We start from the raw sequence: 22,650 nt of genomic DNA on the forward strand, positions 1-22,650 counted from the left end.
AAGAAGTCAAGCTGTCTCTCTTCGCAGATGACATGATACTCTATATGGAAGACCCAAAAGAATCCACTTCCAAACTACTAGAAGATATAGAGCAATTCAGTAATGTGGCGGGATACAAAATCAATGCTCAGAAATCAGTTGCATTTCTATACACGAATAATGAGACTGAAGAAAGAGAAATTAGGGAATCCATCCCATTTATAATAGCACCAAAAACCATACGTTACCTTGGCATTAACTTAACCAGAGACATTAAGGATCTATATTCTAGAAACTACAAATCACTCTTGAAAGACATTAAAGAAGACACAAAAGATGGAAAAATATTCCATGCTCATGGATCAGAAGAATTAACATAGTTAAAATGTCCATGCTACCCAGAGCAATCTACACTTTCAATGCTATCCCGATCAAAATACCGATGACATTTTTCAGTGAATTGGAACAAATAGCCCTTAATTTGTGTAGAACCAGAAAAGGCCCCGAATCACCAAGGAACTGTTGAAAAGAAAAAACAAATCTGGGGGCATCACAATGCCGGAATTTCAGCTGTACTACAAAGCTGTGATCACAAAGACAGCATGCTACTGGCACAAAAACAGACACATAGACCAATGAAACAGAATAGAGAACCCAGAAATGGACCCGCGGTTCTTTGGGCAACTAATCTTTGATAAAGCAGGAAAAAACATCTGGTGGAAAAAAGACAGTCTCTTCAATAAATGGTGCTGGGAAAATTGGACAGCTACATGCAAAAGAATGAAACTTGACCACTCTCTCACACCATACACAAAGATAAAAACTCCAAATGGATGAAAGACCTTGATGTGAGACAGGAATCCATCAATATCCTAGAGGAGAGCATAGGAAGCAACCTCTACAACATCGGCCACAGCAACCTTTTTCATGACATATCTCCAAAGGCAAGAGAAACAAAAGATAAAACGAATTTGTGGGACTTCTTCAAGATAAAAAGCTTCTGCACAGCCAAGGAAACAGTCAAAAAAAGTAAGAGGCAGCCCACGGAATGGGAGAAGATATTTGCAAATGTCACTACAGATAAAAGACTGGTATCCAAGATCTACAAAGAACTTCTCAAACTCAATACACAAGAAACAAATAAACAAATCATAAAATGGGCAGAAGATATGAACAGACACTTTTCCAATGAAGACATACAAATGACTAACAGACACATGAAAAAATGTTCAAAATCATTAGCCATCAGGGAAATTCAAATCAAAACCACACTAAGATACCACCTTACGCCAGTTAGAATGGCAAAAATAGACAAGGCAAGAAACAACAATTGCTGGAGAGGATGTGGAGAAAGGGGATCCCTCCTACATTGTTGGTGGGAATGCAAGTTGGTACAGCCACTCTGGAAAACAGTGTGGAGGTCCCTTAAAAAGTTAAAAATTGAGCTACCCTATGACCCAGCCATTGCACTACTGGGTATTTACCCCAAAGATACAGACGTAGTGAAGAGACGTGCCATATGCACCCCAATGTTCATAGCAGCATTGTCCACAATAGCTAAATTGTGGAAGGAGCCGAGATGCCCTTCACCAGACGACTGGATTAAGAAGCTGTGGTCCCTATATACAATGGAATATTACTCAGCTATCAGAAAGAACGAGTTCTCAACATTTGCTACAACATGGACGGCACTGGAGGAGATAATGCTACGTGAAATAAGTCAAGCAGAGAAAGACTATTTCATATGGTTTCTCTCATCTATGGAACATAAGAACTAGGAAGATCGGTAGGAGAAGAAAGGGCTGGTGATTGGTAGTAAGGAGGGCACATATTGCATGGTGCACTGGGTGTTATATGCAACTAATCAATAATGGAACTTTACATCAAAAACCAGGGATGTACTGTATGGTGACTAACATAATATAATAAAAAATATTATTATAAAAAAATAAAGAAAGAAAAAGTAAAATAAAGTAAAAAAAGTCTATTTTATCTGAAATAATTTTGCTTTGGTCAGAATTTCTCTGCCATATTCCTCACCTTCTTTACTTTCAGCCTTTATCTTTCTATTTTGAGTCAATCTCTTGAAAACTGTCAAATAGCTCAGTTTTATTTTGTTATGCCAGGCCAACAGCCTTTTCCTTTGAACTGGAGAACCGAGTTCAGTTATGGTGAGTGACTTACCACAATGTCATCTTGTCCTGTTTATTTTCCTTCTTTGTCTGTTTCTTCCCCTCCCCTTTCTTTCCTCGACTATTTTTTTTATTAAGTGTTAGTCTCTGTTTTAGTTTTCTATAAGTAAATTATGATGTTTCGCACTGTGAATTTATTTTTATTATATTGCTTGGGATTTATTGGTATATCTGAATTTGAGCTATTTTTCTTCAAATATGATATTCCTTATTTTATTTTCCTTCTTTGTCTGTTTCTTCCCCTCCCCTTTCTTTCCTCGACTATTTTTTTTATTAAGTGTTAGTCTCTGTTTTAGTTTTCTATAAGTAAATTATGATGTTTCGCACTGTGAATTTATTTTTATTATATTGCTTGGGATTTATTGGTATATCTGAATTTGAGCTATTTTTCTTCAAATATGATATAGCTTATACTTCTCTCCTTCTTTCCCTTCTTTATGGAAGGTTAATGTAAAGAAATGCAGGAACTTCTCCCTCTACCCACTGTATTTTTTCAATATTTCTTTCTTATTTTCCATATCTTTGTCTCTCTATGCCACATTCCAGGTAATTATTTCTGTTCAATTTGACAGTTCATTTATTCTCTCTGTGGCTGTGTTAACCTGCGAAGTTTATGATATTGTTTCTTTTATTTGGAGAAGCTCTGTGGGCCCCTTTTCTAAAGCATCTTGAGAATTTGATTGTCCTTTGTCTTTTAATCATTTTTCTAATGCTCTGTTTTATCCCTTTTGATATATGAGACACTTGCTTTAAACTTTTTGAATATATGATTTCTACTAACATATTCATGGCGTTTTGGTTCCTCATTTTTTTAAATATGAGCTCATATTCCTTGGTTCCTTTTAAAGAGGAATCCTTTGGGGATTTAAATGTGTCCCCCAAGAAAGAATTTTCATTTTCCTCTTCCAGACAACAGGACGGTGCCATAAATCTGGAATCACTCTAAACTAAGTTTTTGTCTCTGGGTTTATTGGGCTATATATATATATATATTAGGATTTCACTGTTCCAATCCAAGTGGTCACTAGATATCAGGGGAGAATTTTTGTTTTAATTCTTCTCAGAGCCAAGGACAAAATAAGGCAATCATCCCTACTATCTCCTTCTGCATAGCAGGGTATTTAATCTCTACTTGATCCACTGACGATTGAGCACATGAGGAGTTTAGGCCATTTGTGGGGGGCTCTGATTCACTCCCCCACCCTTCTCAGGGTCCAGGCCTTATCTCTTTGACCACCATGTATACAGCCCATTGAAAGCAGCTCTAAACTTTGGGATAGATAGATATCTTGGTAAGAGCAAATATGAGCTCGAGTACTCCCTTCACTTGCTAGTCTGTACAGAAATTTCTTATGAGTTATGATGCAAAGCAATGCCATCCATTCATTTTCCACATCTCAAACATGCATTGAAACTGCCAGTGTGTGTGTGTGTGTGTGTGTGTTAGGGAACATTTTTAGATTTTTTTGTATCATTTTGTATCATAGTAACATTATTATCTAGTATACTGTATATCTAGTGTTTTATATATACTTTTCACTCTTAGGTACACAGACACACATACACATACATGAATCCTCACCATTAAACTTAGTTCCTATAGAAAATGAAAGAGAATTTTTTTTTTTGCCTTTTTATTTTATGTGTTGGCTAATGTCAGCTTGCTTTGCCAACATGCAACTTGAAACTTTTATTCAGATGCAAAAAACAGTTCAAATATTATCAAAGAAAACCTACCAAACTGTTCAACTGTTCAAACACTAGTACTTAAGTGGAAACATGAATTATAAGCTGATCAAACCCCTACTGGATTTTCAAGCATAACATCTAGCCAAATTTCACACCCCACTCCAACATATATTTAAACACAGCTGTAACCCTTACTAAAATAAAATTACCTTTGAAAGCTTTCAGAGGGAATATAGTCATTTAAAATAAACACCTTTTAAAACTGAGTTAAGATCTTTAGTTGAGACTTTTTTTACTACAATCAGCAGCCCAACGTGGGGCTCGATCCCAGGACCCTGAGAGACCATGACCTAAGAGGAAGGCAGACACTTAACCAACTGAGCCATCCAGGCGCCCCTACGATCAGCCTTTCCAACAAAGATTGCTGTTTTATAAACTGTATTTAAAGTGTTGTTTATTTAGATGGTGGTGAATCCTTTAATTTCCTGTTCACTTATATGCCTTCAGGCTCAAATATTTAATAATTTTTTTTCTCAAACACATCATTCCATCCTTTTCCTGTCTTTCCTCCTTTTTCTACATGGCTACTGACCTTCCTGCTGAAAGCTAGGTGTAGAGCAGGCTTTTATCTTAATTGCTAGCTAATTTTAGCATCTTTAAACTTTCATACCTCAAACTCCTTTGCACTATATTTTGGTTTTGCTACTTCTTTTCCATTAGTTTAGAGAGCTTAATTCAATTAAGAAATAGACCATGGCTTGTACTATATTATGTATCTTCCTGTCTTCACAGCCAATTAGAAAAAAAAAATAGGGGTGGGGATAGGGGAAAAAAACAGAAAAAGTGGGACAAATAAACAAAATTATGTCATAGAATGTAATTCAGTATAAATGGACCAAAATCTTTGGTTTCAAAGGAAAAGATTGTTAGGCTGGAATAAGAAAATAGAGTAATAGGTCTTTTCAAGAGATCCAAGATTCTGTGTTTTATATCAGGATACAAAGAAGTTGAAAGTTAAGGGGTATAAATATAGGATATAGTAGAAATTCTAGCAAAAGCAAAATAGCTGTAGTAACACTGATTTCAGACAAAACAGACTTTAAGGAAAAACAGTACTATAGATATACTGTTACTAATCACTTACAACCCAGCTGGCTGCACTTTCAGATTTTCCTTTGTAATCAAAGACAGATGACTATGAGGAGGGAGACTCTGTTCTACTCTGTTCTCTCCTGCTTAGCATGCTGAGCACTTCTCTCTTCCCTGGCAACACATGTGGCAAAACGTGACTTTGAAGGGAATGAAAAGCCCTTCATTAGGCTGTGACTAAGATGACGTGGTTCGTTTCTATTTAAAGTGTGGTTCTCAGACCAATAGCATCAATTTTACCTGAGAACTTGTTAGAAAGACAGAATCTTACACCCAACTTCAGATTTATTGAATCAGAATCTGTGTTTTATTAAGATTTCCGGGTGATTCCTATGCCTGTTAAAGTCTGAAAGGCACTGCTGTAGTGCATCTTTCCAGAGAATTCCACAATGTCAATAGAGAAGTGGGATTTTTCCCTTTGTTTTCCTCTTGAACTCTGTGAACATTATCTTCTTTGAGACTTTTTGAAAGTAATGGGTTAGTGATTTCAAAATCTGGAGGATACTACTACCTGAATATGAATATTCCCCAAAAGTGTATGGTCAACAAGGAATGCAAATAAAATCACATATAATCCATGCCTTCAGCATTTCTAGGAGAAGGGGAGGGACTATCTGTTGCAGGAAAAAAAAATCACTAAATACCAAAAGATAAAAGAGTGGTTGAAATGGAAGATAGGCAACTGATGTCCAAATTATATATAACTATCATCTCTTAAAAACAAAACAGAACCACTACAATGGCACAGAACTAAAAAATAGAATCCAAGAAAGTAAGAATTCAAGAATACCATCAACAAAATCTCAACCTATTAACTTACATAGGCATTGGTAGTATATTTTGTGAGTATATGGGCTCCAATATTCTGCCTCACCTTCCCCTGACATCTTTTTTTCCTTCCCTAGGTGAACACCAAAATGTTGATTTCAGTTGTGACAAAATTTACCAACTGCAACATTTTTCAGACAGATGAAATAAACACTCTGTTTCTGTCATTCTAGCTTCTATGATTATCAATCAATTGATCAGAGGTTCTCAATAAACAAAAGGAAAATTATATCATTAATAAGTAAATCTGACAGAAGAAATGGATATAACAGACAAAATACCACACAGGGAGGTGCTTTGGAAACAATAAAACCCTAGAAGAATAAAGCATAATTTTGTAAGTACAGCTGACCCTACTGCTTAGACATTGCCAGATTTCCTCTTTGAATTTTATTACTAACTCAAAAACCAGAGAAAACCAGGACATTGTGTTAAAATAGTTTAGCCTATTATTATCTTCAGTTGCTGGCACTTAATAGGCACCAAACAAATATTTGTTGAAAGAAGTATTGAAAAAATAAAATATGCTCAACATGTTCATTTGCCTTTAACTTGACGACTATTATGGCTGAGCCCCTCATTCCCTATGGGGGAGAATGCTCTTAGAAGGGTAAAATTTTTTGTTCTCAAAACTTCCATAGCAATTCCTTTCAGTACAGAAATCTTAACAGCAAAAATCTGCCTTTTAAACTCTCAGCAGAAGAAAAAAATACAACTTCAAAGAGTTATTGAAAATTTAAGGAAGATAAGTTTTTACTATATAATAATATAGTTTATTAGAATATAGGCTCTCAGAACTAGTTTAAATCATGGCTTTGCCAGTTGGCACTACATGACTTTGAGCAATTTATTGATCACTCTGTGCCTCAATTGCATCCTTTGTAAATAGAAGGTGATCAAAATAATACATATAATAACATGTATAATAATACATATCTCACTGACTATTGTAAGGATTAGATGAGATAATTCAGGCAAGGTAAAGACCACTGGTTGTCTACTCTTTATTTCATTTTCCCACTTTGTTCCCAATTTTGGGGTGGTGTGATAGTAATGTTTAGGATAACTAGGTGTAAAAGAGCTGGGTTGGGGTTCTGAGAAGTTCCTTGAAAGGGAGGTCAATTCAGCTTGCCTGTACCTTTCATGAGGATGGATGAAGATGGGATGGCTGGGATGAGGATGTGATGACTGAAGTTGAAGGAGTCATCTTGCAACCACGAGAGGGAAAGAGAGGACAGGAGCAAACCCCTCAGATGTGATATGCTGACAACAAATTCCAGCCACCAAGTATCTTGGTACTTTTGGCTACATGAGAAAAATAAGCCCCCCTCATTTTTAGCTACATTTCTATTTTATGTAGCTGAATGCTAACACACCTGATAAGCTTTTCACATTGTACCCGGACACACTAAGCATTTAATAAATCTTAGATATTATTATTAACAATAACAAAGGTTGAAATTCACATCCATTTAATACTAATGGAAAGTTTCCATTTTTGGAAAATTATTTGCTTTTCTTATCGTTATCTGATTAGCTTTCACTTTAAAAAGTTCTTCTAATTCGGGGCGCCTGGGTGGCACAGCGGTTAAGCGCCTGCCTTCGGCTCAGGGCGTGATCCCGGTGTTATGGGATCGAGCCCCACATCAGGCTCTTCAGCTATGAGCCTACTTCTTCCTCTCCCGCTCCCCCTGCTTGTGTTCCTGCTCTCGCTGGCTGTCTCTATCTCTGTCAAATAGATAAATAAAATCTTTAAAAAAAAAAAGTTCTTCTAATTAAAAAAACAATCAAAAACGATCTCAGACCCCTACCTCTAAATTCTAAAATGAGATGTAGTAATAGATACTCTTCACTGAACACTTAATTTAATCCAGGGTCTACACTTGTTCTGTGTACCCCTTCCCTCCTAATCTACACAACAGCTCTCACAGGAGGTATTATCTCCCTCATACTGCACTGGGAACTAAAACCCAAAAATGCTAAGTAATTTTCTCGTGGCCACACTTCTTCTATTAAAGGAAAGACTCATCCAATTCCTTATGAGTCTGACTCCAAAGCTCATTTTCTTAGTGATCACATACTAACCATTACAGTCTGTTGTAAATTATTTTGGTTAGGGATAATACAGAAAGGCAAATAAAGTCTGAAAGGGGCACATTGTGCCAAGGAACTCCTGGAAAAACCTCCTTTGCAGGCTAGAAGTGTTCAGGGCCATTCTTTATATAACAATTCTTCCTTTTTCTGGGAAAAACATGGATGTCATGAACTGTTTCTCTGGAGACGATGGTGTTGCAGTTTTAGACCATTCTACTCCCAGAAGATAATCACATGAGTAAAAACAGCAAGAAGTGAGAGGGAGTTAAAAAGCCTGAGATGGTCTTCAAAATCTTTCTACCTTGCTCTAGTGGTCCTCAAATGTTACTGTGCATCAGAATTTCCTGGAAGGTTTGTTAAACACAGAGTGCTGGGCCCCACCCCCAGATTTTCTGAGTAACTAAGTATGGGCTGAAGTCTGAGAAACTGTATTTCTAACAATATTCCATGTTGCACTTATGTTGCTGATGGAGAAGATAAGAAAGATGGGAAGTGAGTTAGTACAGGTGGTGATTAAATATGTTGATCAGGGTAAGCCCTTAATGTTTGAGTTAAGACTTGGTGGGAGTAGTAGGTCGTGGTCCATATTGTTTGGACTTTTTTTTTTTCCTTTTTAGAATTTTTTAAAAGGATTGATTTATTTATTTGAGAAAGAGAGAGCACGTGTGCACATGAGATAGAGAGAAAGAGAGAGTGAGCAAGTGCATGAGTGCAGGGGAGGGGCAGAGGGAGAGGGAGAAGCAGACTCCACGCTGATCAGGGAGCCCAATGACATGGGGCTCGATCCCAGGACCCCAACATCATGACCTGAGCCAAAGGCAGATGCTTAATACACTGAGCCACCTAGTTACCCCTTGTCTGGACTTTAGGAATAACTTAAGGAAAGAGACTTCACCAGCAAAGGGTTAAGAAATCTCTGTAATTAATGTGTGATTATTACTTAATGCAATCTCACGCATAAATAAAAAGCAACACTGTTTAAAAAACCATTTTGACTGATGTTTGTTTCTTGAAATTCTGAATTATTCAATCAAGGCCTTACAAATAGAAGCCATTAATTAATTTAGGATCTGCAAAGAAAAAAGCTCTTTGACAAGGAATTCCAATAAACAGACATATTGTTAAAATTTATGACTTGATAAATTTAATATGAGACTTTTAAAATTCACCTCAGCTATAGAGTTCATAAACTGTTCCTGAAATCATGGCTTCACTTTGATGACACCTCACTCTTGTAGAGCTGGGAATATTGTTGACAAGCTGGAAATCGCCTATGCAAAAATATTCTTGAGTTCCATAAGTTGTTCTAGCAAATGATTGAATCCAAGGAGGAGGTCGTGGGAATTTCTGATTTGTACCCTGCAAAAAGGAGGTAGTTCTAGTCCAAGGAAGTTAAAGTGGGATTTTAAGATTGGTAGCAAAGGAAGAACTTCAGGTAACATTCTGTCTCACCTGACAGATAATCTCTGAGTCAAACCAAACAAATAAACAACAACCCCAAATCTTAAATGCTGCCTGAGAAGATGTGTAATAGTGGAGAATGGAGGATGGGTCAGAACAAAGAAAACAGACAGCTCTTAAAGGCACTAGCTAGAGAATCATAAGTGCTTACCTTGTCCCCTAGAAAGTGTTACTTTCTCAGCTTGTTTTGATATTTCGGCTGCCCAGCTTCATGGCTACAGGCTCCTCTTGGCCCTATCCTTGAACCAGTTCTTACTTGAGTCCAAAATAAGCTGTTCTCTCACTGAGCACTGAGGTATCCTTATTGCTTGCCCACTAGCCTTGCACTAACAGTTTCTTGACTTACCACACGTCTGAGCCAGTCTTTACAAGTTCCCAACTACCTCAGTTTTTGTAGGATTGTTTGTGGGGTTTGGTGGTCTGCTTGGCTTTTGCAGTCCTGATGGCAGAGTTTCTACATGTAAATGTCAGCCCAAGGGTTGGACCTATTACCTACTGAGAGACCAGCTTAATTCTGACATCTTGCTTGCTATGTTCACCAAAATCAAAAGAACTGGGAATCCTCATTACTGCATCCTGTACTTTAGTCAGAACACCAGCTTGTTAGATCTCTTGCCAGACAGGTACTGGAATATCACCTACTATACAAAAGAAAACCTACATTTAGGGATGAGAGGATGAAAAACAGTAATCCTTTAATGAAAGGCAATACTAAAACGTTAGGTATATTGGGAAGAACATGATGCATAGCTGTGACTGTGGAAACGATACAGAACCACCTCTGTCAGGCAGAACAGCATGTCCCTTCTGGCAGGATCTAGATTGGATTGAAGACACTAAGGCAGACAATGTGGTAGAAACTTTCCCCTACCCTGAGGTAAGGCACAGCTTTGAGAAAAGGCAGAAGAGAGCTGAGAATGAGGATGATGGTAAGAACTCACATTTGCAAGAGGCAGGTACTTTACATTGTTTTATTGAACGATCACGAAGTCTTACAAGGTAGAATTATGCCAGGCACTATGCATTCCTCAAAGCAACATTAGAGGGAACCTACTTGTGAAATAATAAGAAATACTGATATTGTTCTCTGCCCCTGGTTCTTGACACAGAGCTCCTAAGACCTTTGTAATTTTCTTAGTGGTAGATGCATCTGACACAGAGTTCCTAAATCTCTTGGAATTTCCTGGGTGATGGGAACTTATTTTGTTCTAATGAGGTGACTCTTGGTAGGCTCATGGATAGGGGCCTACTCATCAGAAACAACAAGCCAGGGGTGCCTGGGTGGCTCAATTGGTTAAGCATCTGACTCTTCATTTTGGCTCAGGGCATGATCTCAGGGTAGTGGGATCAAGTTCCAAGTCATGCTTGAGATTCTCTGCCCCTCCCGCCCTGTGTGCTTGCTCTCTCTCTTACTCTTTCTCTCCAAAATAAATAAATAAATCTTTAAAAAAGAAAGAAACACCAGGCCATGACTTAAAGCTCAGAATGTTAAGCTCTACCCTCTATTTTCTGGAGAGGGACGAGGAGCTGGAAATGAAGTTAATAATCAATCATGCCTCTGTAATGAAACTTCCATAAAAACCCCAATGGTATGGGGTTCAGAGAACTTCCAAGTTGGTGAACACATCTACAGGCCAGATGCGTGGTGCACCCCAACTCCACGGGGACAGAAGCTCCTGCACTCAAGACCCTTCTAGATCTTGTTCTATGTATTTCTTCATCTGGCTGTTTATGTTTGTCTATTTCCCTTAGCATATTCTTTACTACATACTAACTCCATAAAATATTCTTGAGTTCCATAAGCTGTTCTAGCAAATGATTGAATCCAAGGAGGAGGTCGTGGGAATTTCTGATTTGTACCCAATGTGGACAGAAATTGTGGATAAATTGGGGACCTGCTACCTGCAACTGGCATTTGAAATGGGGGTGGACAGTCTTATGGGACTGAGCCCTTAACCTGTGGGGTCTGTACAAACTCTGGTTAGTGTCAGAATTGAATTGAATTGAATTGTAAGACACCCAGCTGGTATTGAAGAATTGGTTGGTGTGGGAAAAATCACATCCCGCACCTGGTGTCTGAAGAATTGTATGTGAGAGTAAAAGCAACAAGGAGTTTTTCCTATAGCACTATTATAACCTCCATACCTTCATTTGAAATAGAGACCAAAAAAAAAAAAATGATGCTCAGAGAGATCTACCACTTGTCCCCAGCCCTGGGACCACTAATGCAGGATGTGACCCAAATGAAAAAGCTTGAACCCCTTCTTTGAACTTCTTCTTCTCCCCTGCCCTTCCCCTCTCCCTTTTCATCCTCCTGCCCTTTGTCCAGTAGTCATGACATTTTTGTCACGTGCCTCCTAAAATCTTCAGATATCTATCTGCTTTTCCCTATTATTATCACCATGGAATCTATTCTTTCTCATTGCCTTCCTGAACATGAAATTGCCAGCTAGCTAGTGTGCTCGCCCCATGCAGTGCCTCTCTGGCTCCATGATAAAACTATGAACGTGCGAATCTAATGAGTTTGCTCCTTTCCTTAAGTTCTTTCATGATGCTCCACTGTCTTTATCACAGAGTCCAAACTCATTTAAATGGCAATCCAGGTCCCTCATGGAGTGGTCCCTGCCCTCATTGCTCCTTAAACCCCAGCTCTCAGTGTGTGTGTATGTACGAGCATATGCACAGACACATGCACGTGTACACGTGTGCCTACACACACATATGCACACGTCCACAAAGCTTTTTCAACCAGAATACCTGCAGGTGATCTCTCAATGAACAAGCCACTTCCATGGCTCTATATGTTCCAGCTAAAAAGACTCTATCTGGTTCCATAGCACTTGTCAAGATTTTATTCAAAGGGAACTTTCCATGAATTACCTAGACTGGAAGACATGTTCTGCTCTCTTCTCCCACTGAGTTTAGTGCATTTCTCTATAACTTTAGGTCTTATCACATCACTATAATTAATTTCTCCATTAAAGTCTGACTCTGTTTTTCACCTACTAGACTCTAGGTTCCTCAAAGCCATATGCTATGTTTTCATTATTTTTGTATTCTCAGTAATTGTGACTGATTCTAGCGTACAGTAATTTTTCAATAAATATTTGAAGAATGGATTAATGGAAAAATGGACAGACGAATGAATGAGAGGCAGGATAGCACAATTAGGGGTAATTTGGGGACAAAGCAGACCTTGAATTTGGGACCCAGCTCTTCTATATGACTTTGGATAAGTCACTTAACCCTTTTAAGTCCTCTAATATATAAAATTTGTACAATCGGGGAAATAGTACTACCTAACTCATAGGAAATGACAAAGATTAAATGAAATAATATATATAAAGCACATAACACAATCATGGCATGTAGAAAGTATTAAGTGCTAAGTATTTTTATTATGAATAGGGATAACTTAGCTCCAGTGACAAATGTATTACACACATACAGATTGAACAAAAATTACTAAAGAGAGAGAGAAGGCTGCTGGAAGAAGAGGAACCCAAAATTTTCTTTGGAAAGAAAAAGGAAGACAAGTTGGAGAAAAGATGAAATCTGGAAAAGTTTTCTGAGGCTTTGCAGTTAACCACCTGATATCACCGCTTGAAGCCATTGTTAAGCAGTACACTGGAAATGAGAATGGGTTGAGGCATTGCTTTTGTCTAAATAAGCAAGGTTATCCTTTCATAGCAAACCAAATCAAAAGGAATACTTCTGAATTTTATCATAAATAATATTTCTTTCTCTAAAGAGTACTGAGATTAAGCATTCCAGAGTACTTGATCTTCATGAGAACAAAATAAAGATATGCCACATTTTATTCCTACATTTTCATAAAATTTTTATACATATAATGGTTAAACTTCCAGAGCGGTCATGTTCTGTTGGCCTAATTGCTAAAATGATTGCAAGCCACTTGTGAGTAAAATTATGCCAAATGTCTTCAACCATTTTATGTCTCTAAGCTACATTCACAAGGATAAGAATATTTATAGCTACCCTCTAGTTCAAATACATTGTAAACGTAAATGCTTCAAAGTTAGTAACAGTGACACCAGCTAGAAATGAGCAACAAAACTTAAGTTTCATTATCTCCATTTCTTTCCTCTAACCTATGAATCAACAACATTTATTTCGTATTAAGTATACATTCATTTTCTTCTTTTCATTCACCTGTCTCTTTCTGACAATGGTCATACCTATTCATGCTCCAAGAATTCTCATGAGGCAATGTCTTCAATTACATCCTGATGAGAATGGCTTTGGCAATGGATCAAATGCAAGATCACAAACGTAAGAACATGATGAATGAACATTATTATATTTTACAACAATGTTTCCCAGCAGGGAACATTTTTTTTAAATGGCTTTCCGTTAAAACATACACACACAAACACACATACACACATAGACACATTTCAAGAACTTTTCCCTGTTTCATTATTCGTTAGATGTCTCTTGATAACCAGATGCTTAAGATGAAAGGGACAATATGCTGACTAGAGATCCTACCCCTAACCCAATAACCACTGTTCACTCACCAGCTTATATTAACCAGGGTAGAGTGAGTCTCACTTAAAGAATGTCGGCTATACTATGCTCCGTAAACATCACCCTGTGACATTATATATAGGGCATACAAGGACATAATATAGGGCAAACAAGTTGCTTCTTAAACCATATTCTAACTCTTAAAACATCTCTCACTAATAGTCTACATTCAGTGAGTCAGTAAAACAAGCAGAAAAGTGAGGGAAAATAATCTCAATATAAATAGGTATATTACACTGTGAATGAGAGCAACAAATACTAATGGTCTGATTAAATTCTCAGCTTTCCAGAAATTTTTGCATGTCATGAAATGACAAATTCCTTGACTTACAGTTATCCTCAGTAATGAATAAATGATAGAATATTTGAGAGTGAGTACAAATGAGAGACTAAATGAGAATATTGAAAACCATGAATAATCCAAAAAGAGTTTAAATTAGGTCTAGACATACACAAATCCCTGCCCACTTGTATTTATTGACTGGCTTTTACTACAACTGCCTCTTCTTCTACCCCAGCATTCTTTACCTGGGTATTATTTACATGCTTAGAGTTTTTGCTCCTATGATCTTCCCTGGACCAATTTAACACTCCTTAGGCACAGCACAAACAGAATTCTATTACCCTTTCTCTGTTCTATCAGCACCTCCTAAAATTCTACTCCCAAACTAGACATTCTATGGACAATGGGAGGATGCAAATGCTTAATATTCTATAACCTAAATAAACCAATTGTATTTAACCCAGAATTTTTATATAAATACTATTCAGACCCAGAAACCTTTACTTAGCATGCTTTCATTTGACAGTTCGGAAAATTGCAACTCATAATGATGTTAAGTGACCACCAAAGAAGTGCCTCATATTGGCATCTAGCAATAATCCAGAAATATTAAATAAATAGTTCTTCTCCAAATATTATTAAGGGCAGGTGATAAAGGTAACCTGATATAACAATTATCCTCCGAGATCTGTGTGTCAAGCTCAGTTCTAAACATTTTTTTGTTTACTAATTTACTTACTCTTCAGAACACGCCTGAGTGGTAGGTCTTATTATCTCTCCCCTTCCACAGAGGTGGAAACTGAGACACAGAGGGTTAGGTAACCCCAGTCACAAAGCACAGCTGGTAAGGCAGTCTGCTTCATAGTCTACACTCTTTTTTTTTTTCACTCTTCACTCTTACTCACCCCAACATGGTGTTTGTGTCATCAATGGATGACTTTTATTCTATTAGTCCACAGATGCCCCTCAAAAACAAAATAAACAAACACAAAAACTACACTAAGGATTAGACACTCACAAAGAATTCTCACATGGTATCTCTGTTAAATATCAGAATTATATTGGAATATCACTGTCAGAGCAAGAAGGATACGTGTAAGAACATACAGCTAAGGAATCCTAGGGAAATAGCGGGAAACAGATTACCAACGTGTAATCTGAGAAGCGACTGTGATTCCCGTCTTCAAGAAAAGGTATCAGGTGGACAGTAAGCCTAAGAGGCAGAAGAGCAGGCATCACCGGCCTCTGCAAACAGCAACTGGAGGCAAAAATACTGATAGACATGCATCAATGCCTGCAGGCTCCTCCATGCTCTCTATCATGAAAAGTAATGTACGCATGGAACACTGTCCAGGCCTGCTATGTCCCTCAGGAGGGTCCCTGTGAGGGGACTAGAAGATTATTGCTAGAGATTAAATATGGATTAATATGTGGCATCTAAGAGAAGAAAAGGTCTGCCCTGTATAAGAAAGGGTCAGGAGATTTCACTTCCCATAATTATCAAGATAATAAAGAAGAATATACAGAAATTACTAAAATCATATCTAACAGGCAGTTCTGAAAACCACTTAATACAATATGAATGAATCCTTGCATTCAAAGGCTAGAAACTAGGAAACCAGATGAGGGATCACCCACAAAATATCTGTTGCTGTTGATACAGAATCAAGTAAAAAGAGGCACAACCAGACGCAGATGCAGGTAACTTGCAGTTTGCACTCTGCAAATACTCCTACTCACAGCTGGGCTGTAGTGCTGGAAAGGCTTTTTTCTCTAACCCAGCTGTGAAGAGCCTGAGACATTACAGTGCAGGAGATGCCCTCGTTAATTAGGTTAGGGTATTCTAGCTTTCTCAGAAATCCTTAGAAAGAAAATATTTTGTTTTTGTCCCCCCAGATCTTCCCCATCACTATGCCTGTCCCCTTCCCAATATCCAGTGAACTCCTAGTGCTTACTTGGGATACTTTCTAGATTGAATGAAGGGCAGAATCTCGGAGTCTTGATTAGAAGGTGGAAGTAGTAAATCTCGAAACCGTTCTGTCAAAAGAAAAATAAATGTCAAGTTGTGAAAAAATAAAAGTCACAAAAATAACTTCAAAATGCAATTATTACCTATTGTTTTAATTTGTCGACTATTTCGACTGCACATCTTTTATTAGAAATGTGCCCACCATTTTGTATAGTACTGACATACATCTATTTCACTTTAATGACTATATCTTCTTATGATTAAGATATTGCAACAACTGCCAATACAAAAATAAAAAGTATCCATCAGTATAGACTAGTAAAATCTTATAATTGAAAGATTAGAGGAAGCACTCATGACCAATAAATAGACCTAAGAGATGTGCAATCTCATTAGTAACCCGGGAAGTGCGAATCAAAGCCACATATCATTAGACAGCATTCATATTATGTGGCATTCGATTGATAGAATAAATCTCACAAGACCAAGTATTAGAGATGATGTGGATCAACATAAGCTCTCATATATTTCTGGTGGGAATGCAAGTTGATACAAAAGCTTTGGAAAACAATTTGTGATTATCTTCTAAGTTTAACCTCTGTGTACCCTATGAGCCAATATTTCCATTCCCAGGTATATACTCTGCAGAAAGATTCGTACATAATGTCTTAGGCAGCAAGTAAAAGAATACTCATAGCAGCACTGTTCATTACAACATAGAAAATACTCAATTGCCCATCAACAGGAGAACAGATAATTTGCAGTACACACACACAACAGAATATTTCTTGAAGTGAAACTGAATGAAATCAGTTACAAATAAAAACATGGTAAACTGGTGAGTGGAAAAAATACTAGTAGATTACATACAGAAAAATATCATTTGTTGAGTTAAGAAACAACTAAGCAATGTATTATTTAGAAATATGTATAAAACAAAACAAACCAATGAAAAAATGAATAATGTACATAATCCAAGATAATGGTTATCTTTTAGAAGGGGTAAGAAGATGAAATAGGAGAAAAGCAAAAGGTAGGTCATCAAGGGGCGCCTGGGTGGTACAGTGGTTAAGCGTCTGCCTTTGGCTCAGGGCATGATCCCGGCATTCTGGGATCGAGCCCCACATCAGACTCCTCTGCTGAGAGCCTGCTTCTTCCTCTCCCACTCCCCCTGCTTGTGTTCCCTCTCTTGCTGGCTGTCTCTATCTCTGTCGAATAAATAAATAAAATCTTTTTAAAAAAAAAAGGTAGGTCATCAGTGTTAATATTTCATATCTATATGAAATATATGAAATTTAGATATGTATATAAAATGTATCTATAGCATCATTAAGGAGTAAATGAATGAATGAGGGTCAGGGATTGTCCAATCATAAAGTTGAACATGAACCATGAACCAAAACTTTTACTAACAGAATTCTGCACTTATTAAGTTCATAATGAAGGAAGGAGGGAAAGGAAGAGCAAGAGAAGGAAGGAAAGAAGAAGGTAGGGAAGGAGAGAGGGAGAGAGGGGTGAGAGAAAGAAAGTGGGGGAAAAAAGGAAAAAATAATGTGGAGGAAGGCAGAATCCTCAGTTCCACTTTAGAAATAGTTGTACTGCATAATTATCTGCATTGCGTAGAGTAGTCTATCATTCTGATGCTGATCCCATATTTCCAGAACTAGATACTCAATTATCTCTAGTCATCCCTATCGGAAGGTTTCCTTGATCCCTCTTCTTTCTTTTCCTTTTCCTCCAAAATCTTGAGTAGATGACCCTACTCTGTGTACTCCTAGTATACTCTGTGCTTACACTCTCACAGAATGTTTCAGATTACATTTTTATTGTTAGATATAATTGTCTATCCACCTCTCCTTCTCCTTCTAGTAGATGGGTATTGTGTTACCTGGATATAGAACATTATCTGATACCTATTAAGATGTTAAATAAATACTAGTTGAAATAATTTTTCCATTTTTACTGCATAAAGAAAATTGCCAAGGTTAATCATAATGACTTTCAGAAAAGCCCAACTGGTCATCTATCAACCATGAAAAGCAAGGGTACCAGAGCTCAAGCCTTGACAGGGTCACACAGTCAGGCTGAGAAAGAGTGCAAAGCCAAAAGTCCAAGCTGCAGTAAATCCATCACTAACTGAAGGTGCACAATTTCCACAAAATACTGAAAATCTGCAGTTGATGACAATCGCCACTTCCCAGTTACCAAATAAGCCAGATGTTAAACATTGGTGAACACAGTGGTTACAAAGTATGCTGAGAAGCAGGATGGGGATTTATCTCCATATTTATTACAACACATTGAATCGGATGTTTAACTGACCTCTCCTCTGCTGCTTGCCATCAGCACTCTGAGGTCCTTACCATACACTTGGGGAGGGACTGAGAAGATCTTAACAGAGGTGGTTGTACTTTAGAGTTCACAGATCTAAGAAAGCACAGTTTATTTTTCTCCTTCATGTACACTTACTCTTTGACTTCATATTTTAAAATTAAATTATATCAACCGATATACTGCTATTTTTAATGAGCACAATTAATGTCAATGAAATGACTAGTAATTTCCTTCCAAAGTGACCCTTATCTTTCAGTACTCATGCCAATTTATGTAGCATTTCATTAAATGAGCACTTTGTAGCGTTTCTCCTTTTCCCCTCCATTTATACCTGTCCTAAACAAATCTTGAAAAACAGAGCCAAAACCTAACCACAAACATGAACTTCACATCAAGTAAAGAAAGAACTGTTCAATCAAACAGCTACATTGAATATGATATATCCTTGGGTGCTAACAATATAAATTAAAGTTTTACTGAATGATTCTCAAACTGATTGAAATGCAGAGAAAAATCAGAATTTTAATGCAAACAACCATAACGTAGTAAAGCTGGAGGTTTTTCCCCGTTTCTATAATCACTAAAAACATTTGATTGTAAATTTGAAAGACAATCTCTAGAGACAACATTATATAGATAGGATTTAAAACACACACACATACACACACAGAGCAAAAGTAGCATATTCGAAATTACTTGCAAATCCACCCAAACTATAAAATCTCTAATGAGTATTCCTACATTTGAAGCATGCTTTAATCTGAGTATCATAAATGCAAGCAACAACAAGCGAACATGAAAATCCTTCGGTAGCCACCATGAATGTGGAAAAAAAAATTCATACATACAAAGAAAATAGCTGCTTAAAATCATATCCTTTTAAAATGTTTATTTTTATTATTATATTCATAAATTCTTAAATATAAACAATTAACTTTATCCCATACAGGTATAATGATTGTTTACTTTTTATGAGAATAAAAATAAATGATAAAAATTATCCTTAGAAAAATCCAAGTAAATGAAAACTTGTTTACAATTCTTACATTAGTCCTTCTTTCGTCTCCCAGATTTCTGCCTATCAACTAATTAATTAGCATCCCATTGTCTATCTGATGCTGGGGAAAAAAGACCAAAATAAACTGGTGTTTTCTCTGTTAAGTACCAGAATTTTTAAAACACTACTTCTTCTCTTGCTGCAAATGTCACACCAGATGATCCGCTTTCTCAGGAGGCCCAAAGTCTATTTCTTAGGAAAATGGCAGTTATCCAAACATTAGATCTCAATCCTTTCACTGGGATCTTAGAATAATTTCATTAAAGCCACTGAAAAGAACCAGAGGATTTTCCAAAAAGTGATATTTTGATGAGTTGACTAATGATGAGATAATGTCTGAAAATGATTGTCTACCAGTCGGTGATATATCTTAATTAAAATAAGCTTTTGTAGACTTTCACCCACTCTTCCTTTCTCCCATCCACTCAATGAAAAGATGGTGAGGCTAAGACACCTGGATGGCATACTACACATGGTAACACTAATTTGGGCTTTCTAGACAATCAATTGTGAGACGATACACTTAATTATTTTAAAGTCAAAGATGAGAAAAATAAAATAATCTTTCCAATTCGAATTCAAATTTTTTTGTACATTTATTGTGACTCAACTTCTTTATCTTCCCCTTTGTGAAAAATGGCCACTTTGTAATCCTCCCCCAAATGCAGAATGTAACAAATACAATACGAATTTGCATAACAACAAAAAACCAGTATGCAAATATGTTTCTGAGATGAGAAGACAATAAAATCTTCTTCCTAGGTCAGAAAAGAAAATAAAATGATGCCTTCCTCCGGTAGTCCAAAAGTCCCTCACATCGGAAGATACGATCATAGACATCTAACGGGTGTCTTCAATAAGAACGTGAGAAACAGCTGCTGTTTGCTGGAGGAACTCTGTGGAAATTTTACCAATTCTAAATCACTGTTTCTTTCAAGTAATCCCCTAACCTTTGCTTCATAGTCTCCACTATGAAAATGAATGTTTTAACTACTTTAAGTATTACATTAACACGGGCAGGAAAGAAAACCAAATAAAACATCCCTAAAGAGTGATAATGTTGCTCTAAAAAACCTGGTAAGAAGTTATTGGAACATAATATAATAAAAAAAATTAAAAATAATTAAAAATAAAATTAAAAAAGAAGTTATTGGGATTTTTATTAATAGATACAAATTTTCTCCTCTTTCTTTTAATGCTCATATTACGCTTGATTTGCCAGTTTTAATTTCTTTCTTCAAAGAGCATTCAGACAAAATCCTTCATGAGTATTAAACAGACTCATTAGAGACTTAAACTTAGTTTTAAAACTAACTAGCATCAGGTAACATAGTATTGGAAGTTATAACATAAGTGTTGTAGGAAATAGACATCATCCCCATGCTCTTAATCTTCAAGCAAAATCTGTAAATGATTACACTATAATATTTCTATTATTTTACGAGAAAAACTGAAGATTATCTCATAATACAGGCAGTGTTATAAGTGAGTATGCATGATACAGGGTATACCAAAGAAAGAATCTCTCTTTACTATATAGTGTGCAATACTTAGAAGTAACAGTGTATAATAGAAAAGATGCCAAATTGGTTGTCAGAAAGTCTGAGGTCCTCCACCTTCTTCTGCCTCTGTTCTTAATTCCTTTTCTCAATTGACAAATGAGTTCATTGATCTCTAAGCCACCTTTCAACTTTGAAACACTTAAAGAACATATGCTTAAGGACAGGATGGGAATCTTGCCAAAGCCACTGATGGGGAGGGTGGCTATATATCTTGGTTTGCCTAGGAAGGTGCTGCTTCATGCTTGCTAGCATTCTGCTCGATTTAGTATTCATCTCAAAATCTTATTTTTAAATTAAATGTTACTAATGAAATATGCTAGGGAGGTTGTGGTTGATATAGAGAAGCCCCCCTCCCCATCTGCTTCAGTGAAGTGTTTGTTGTCCCAGTTGTGGAGAGTACAATCCGCAGGTAGCTTCCAGCTGTCACTTCCATCAGGGTCCACCTCAGAAGCAAGGGAAATAAATGACTTTTCCAGAACAGCTCATAACTGGCAGCTGAACAAGGCAGGGATATTTTAGCTTCACGGAGGCCACACCGATGGGCAATATTTGCTCCAGAGCTTCCCATCATTTTGGCTAAGGCTTATAGAGTCTGCTTGGTGGTTCAACTTCTTCCTCAACCCAATCCCACATCCTTCCTTTTCTCTTCAGGGGTGTTGATCCCTAATAAACATTTTAAATTCATAAATTACTTCTCAGACTCAGTTTCTGGCAATCCCAACCTGCAACACATGGGCTTGCTGGACCCCCACTTTCCACTTAGAGCTTCTGCCATATTCTCCACAGCTACAGGGTGATATGCATGTGTGTGTAGTAAAGTCAGAATAAATAAATTTCTTTTCCAGCCCTTCCCATAAGTAACATAACTGACACCTTCATTGTAAGTACAGACACCCATTGTTAAAATGAAATGCTCTCAGACACACAAACACCTTGGGACAAGTAACACCATTCAGTCTGGGCTGATGGTGGAAGAAATAAATAAATACTCTGCAGACCCTGTGGTATTCTAGCCAATTGTACTAGGCCCTGTGCTACAGTCCAGGAGATGCACACAGCCATCAAGACTGCAGGGGATAGTGTCAGTGACAAATGTAGGAAATTATCATTTAGATTGATAGGAAAATTATATAGGAACGAGAGCTAAATACTCCACCCTAAAGTGTACAGAGCAGGCTGAACACTCTTATTTTGTCCTTTTTTATGAAATACAATAAGTTATTTCAATAGTAATAAGCTAAAATACATAATGATTAATAAAAAAGTAAATACTAAATTTATTTTACTTTTTTCAAAAAAGTTGAACATGTACCTTGAACAAGATGTTTGTCAAGATTTGCCATTCACCCTGGAGGCCATAACAATTTCCCTGAACACACGAAAACACTCAAATCTGTTGATGATGAATCAGGATCTACTTCACAAGTTACTCATTATTTTATGAAAACTATGCATAATGAAGATAATTTAACACGCAAATATATAGAAGGTCCAGTAGGTGA

The 22,650-nt window shown here is 37.0% G+C and overlaps 1 protein-coding gene across 1 annotated transcript in view; it reads right to left on the bottom strand.

Moving 5' to 3' along the window:
- NOX4 (NADPH oxidase 4) overlaps window positions 1–22,650 on the bottom strand; it is a 183,745-nt gene that overhangs the window by 39,078 nt on the left and 122,017 nt on the right. The window contains exon 13 of the mRNA XM_008704443.2: window positions 16,182–16,263. Coding sequence (XP_008702665.2) covers window positions 16,182–16,263 — 82 coding nt within the window. The remainder of the gene's footprint in view (window positions 1–16,181; window positions 16,264–22,650) is intronic.

Source organism: Ursus maritimus, unplaced genomic scaffold (genome assembly GCF_017311325.1).
Source record: "Ursus maritimus isolate PB19 unplaced genomic scaffold, ASM1731132v1 scaffold_16, whole genome shotgun sequence".
In the NCBI taxonomy this organism is placed as follows: domain Eukaryota; kingdom Metazoa; phylum Chordata; class Mammalia; order Carnivora; family Ursidae; genus Ursus; species Ursus maritimus.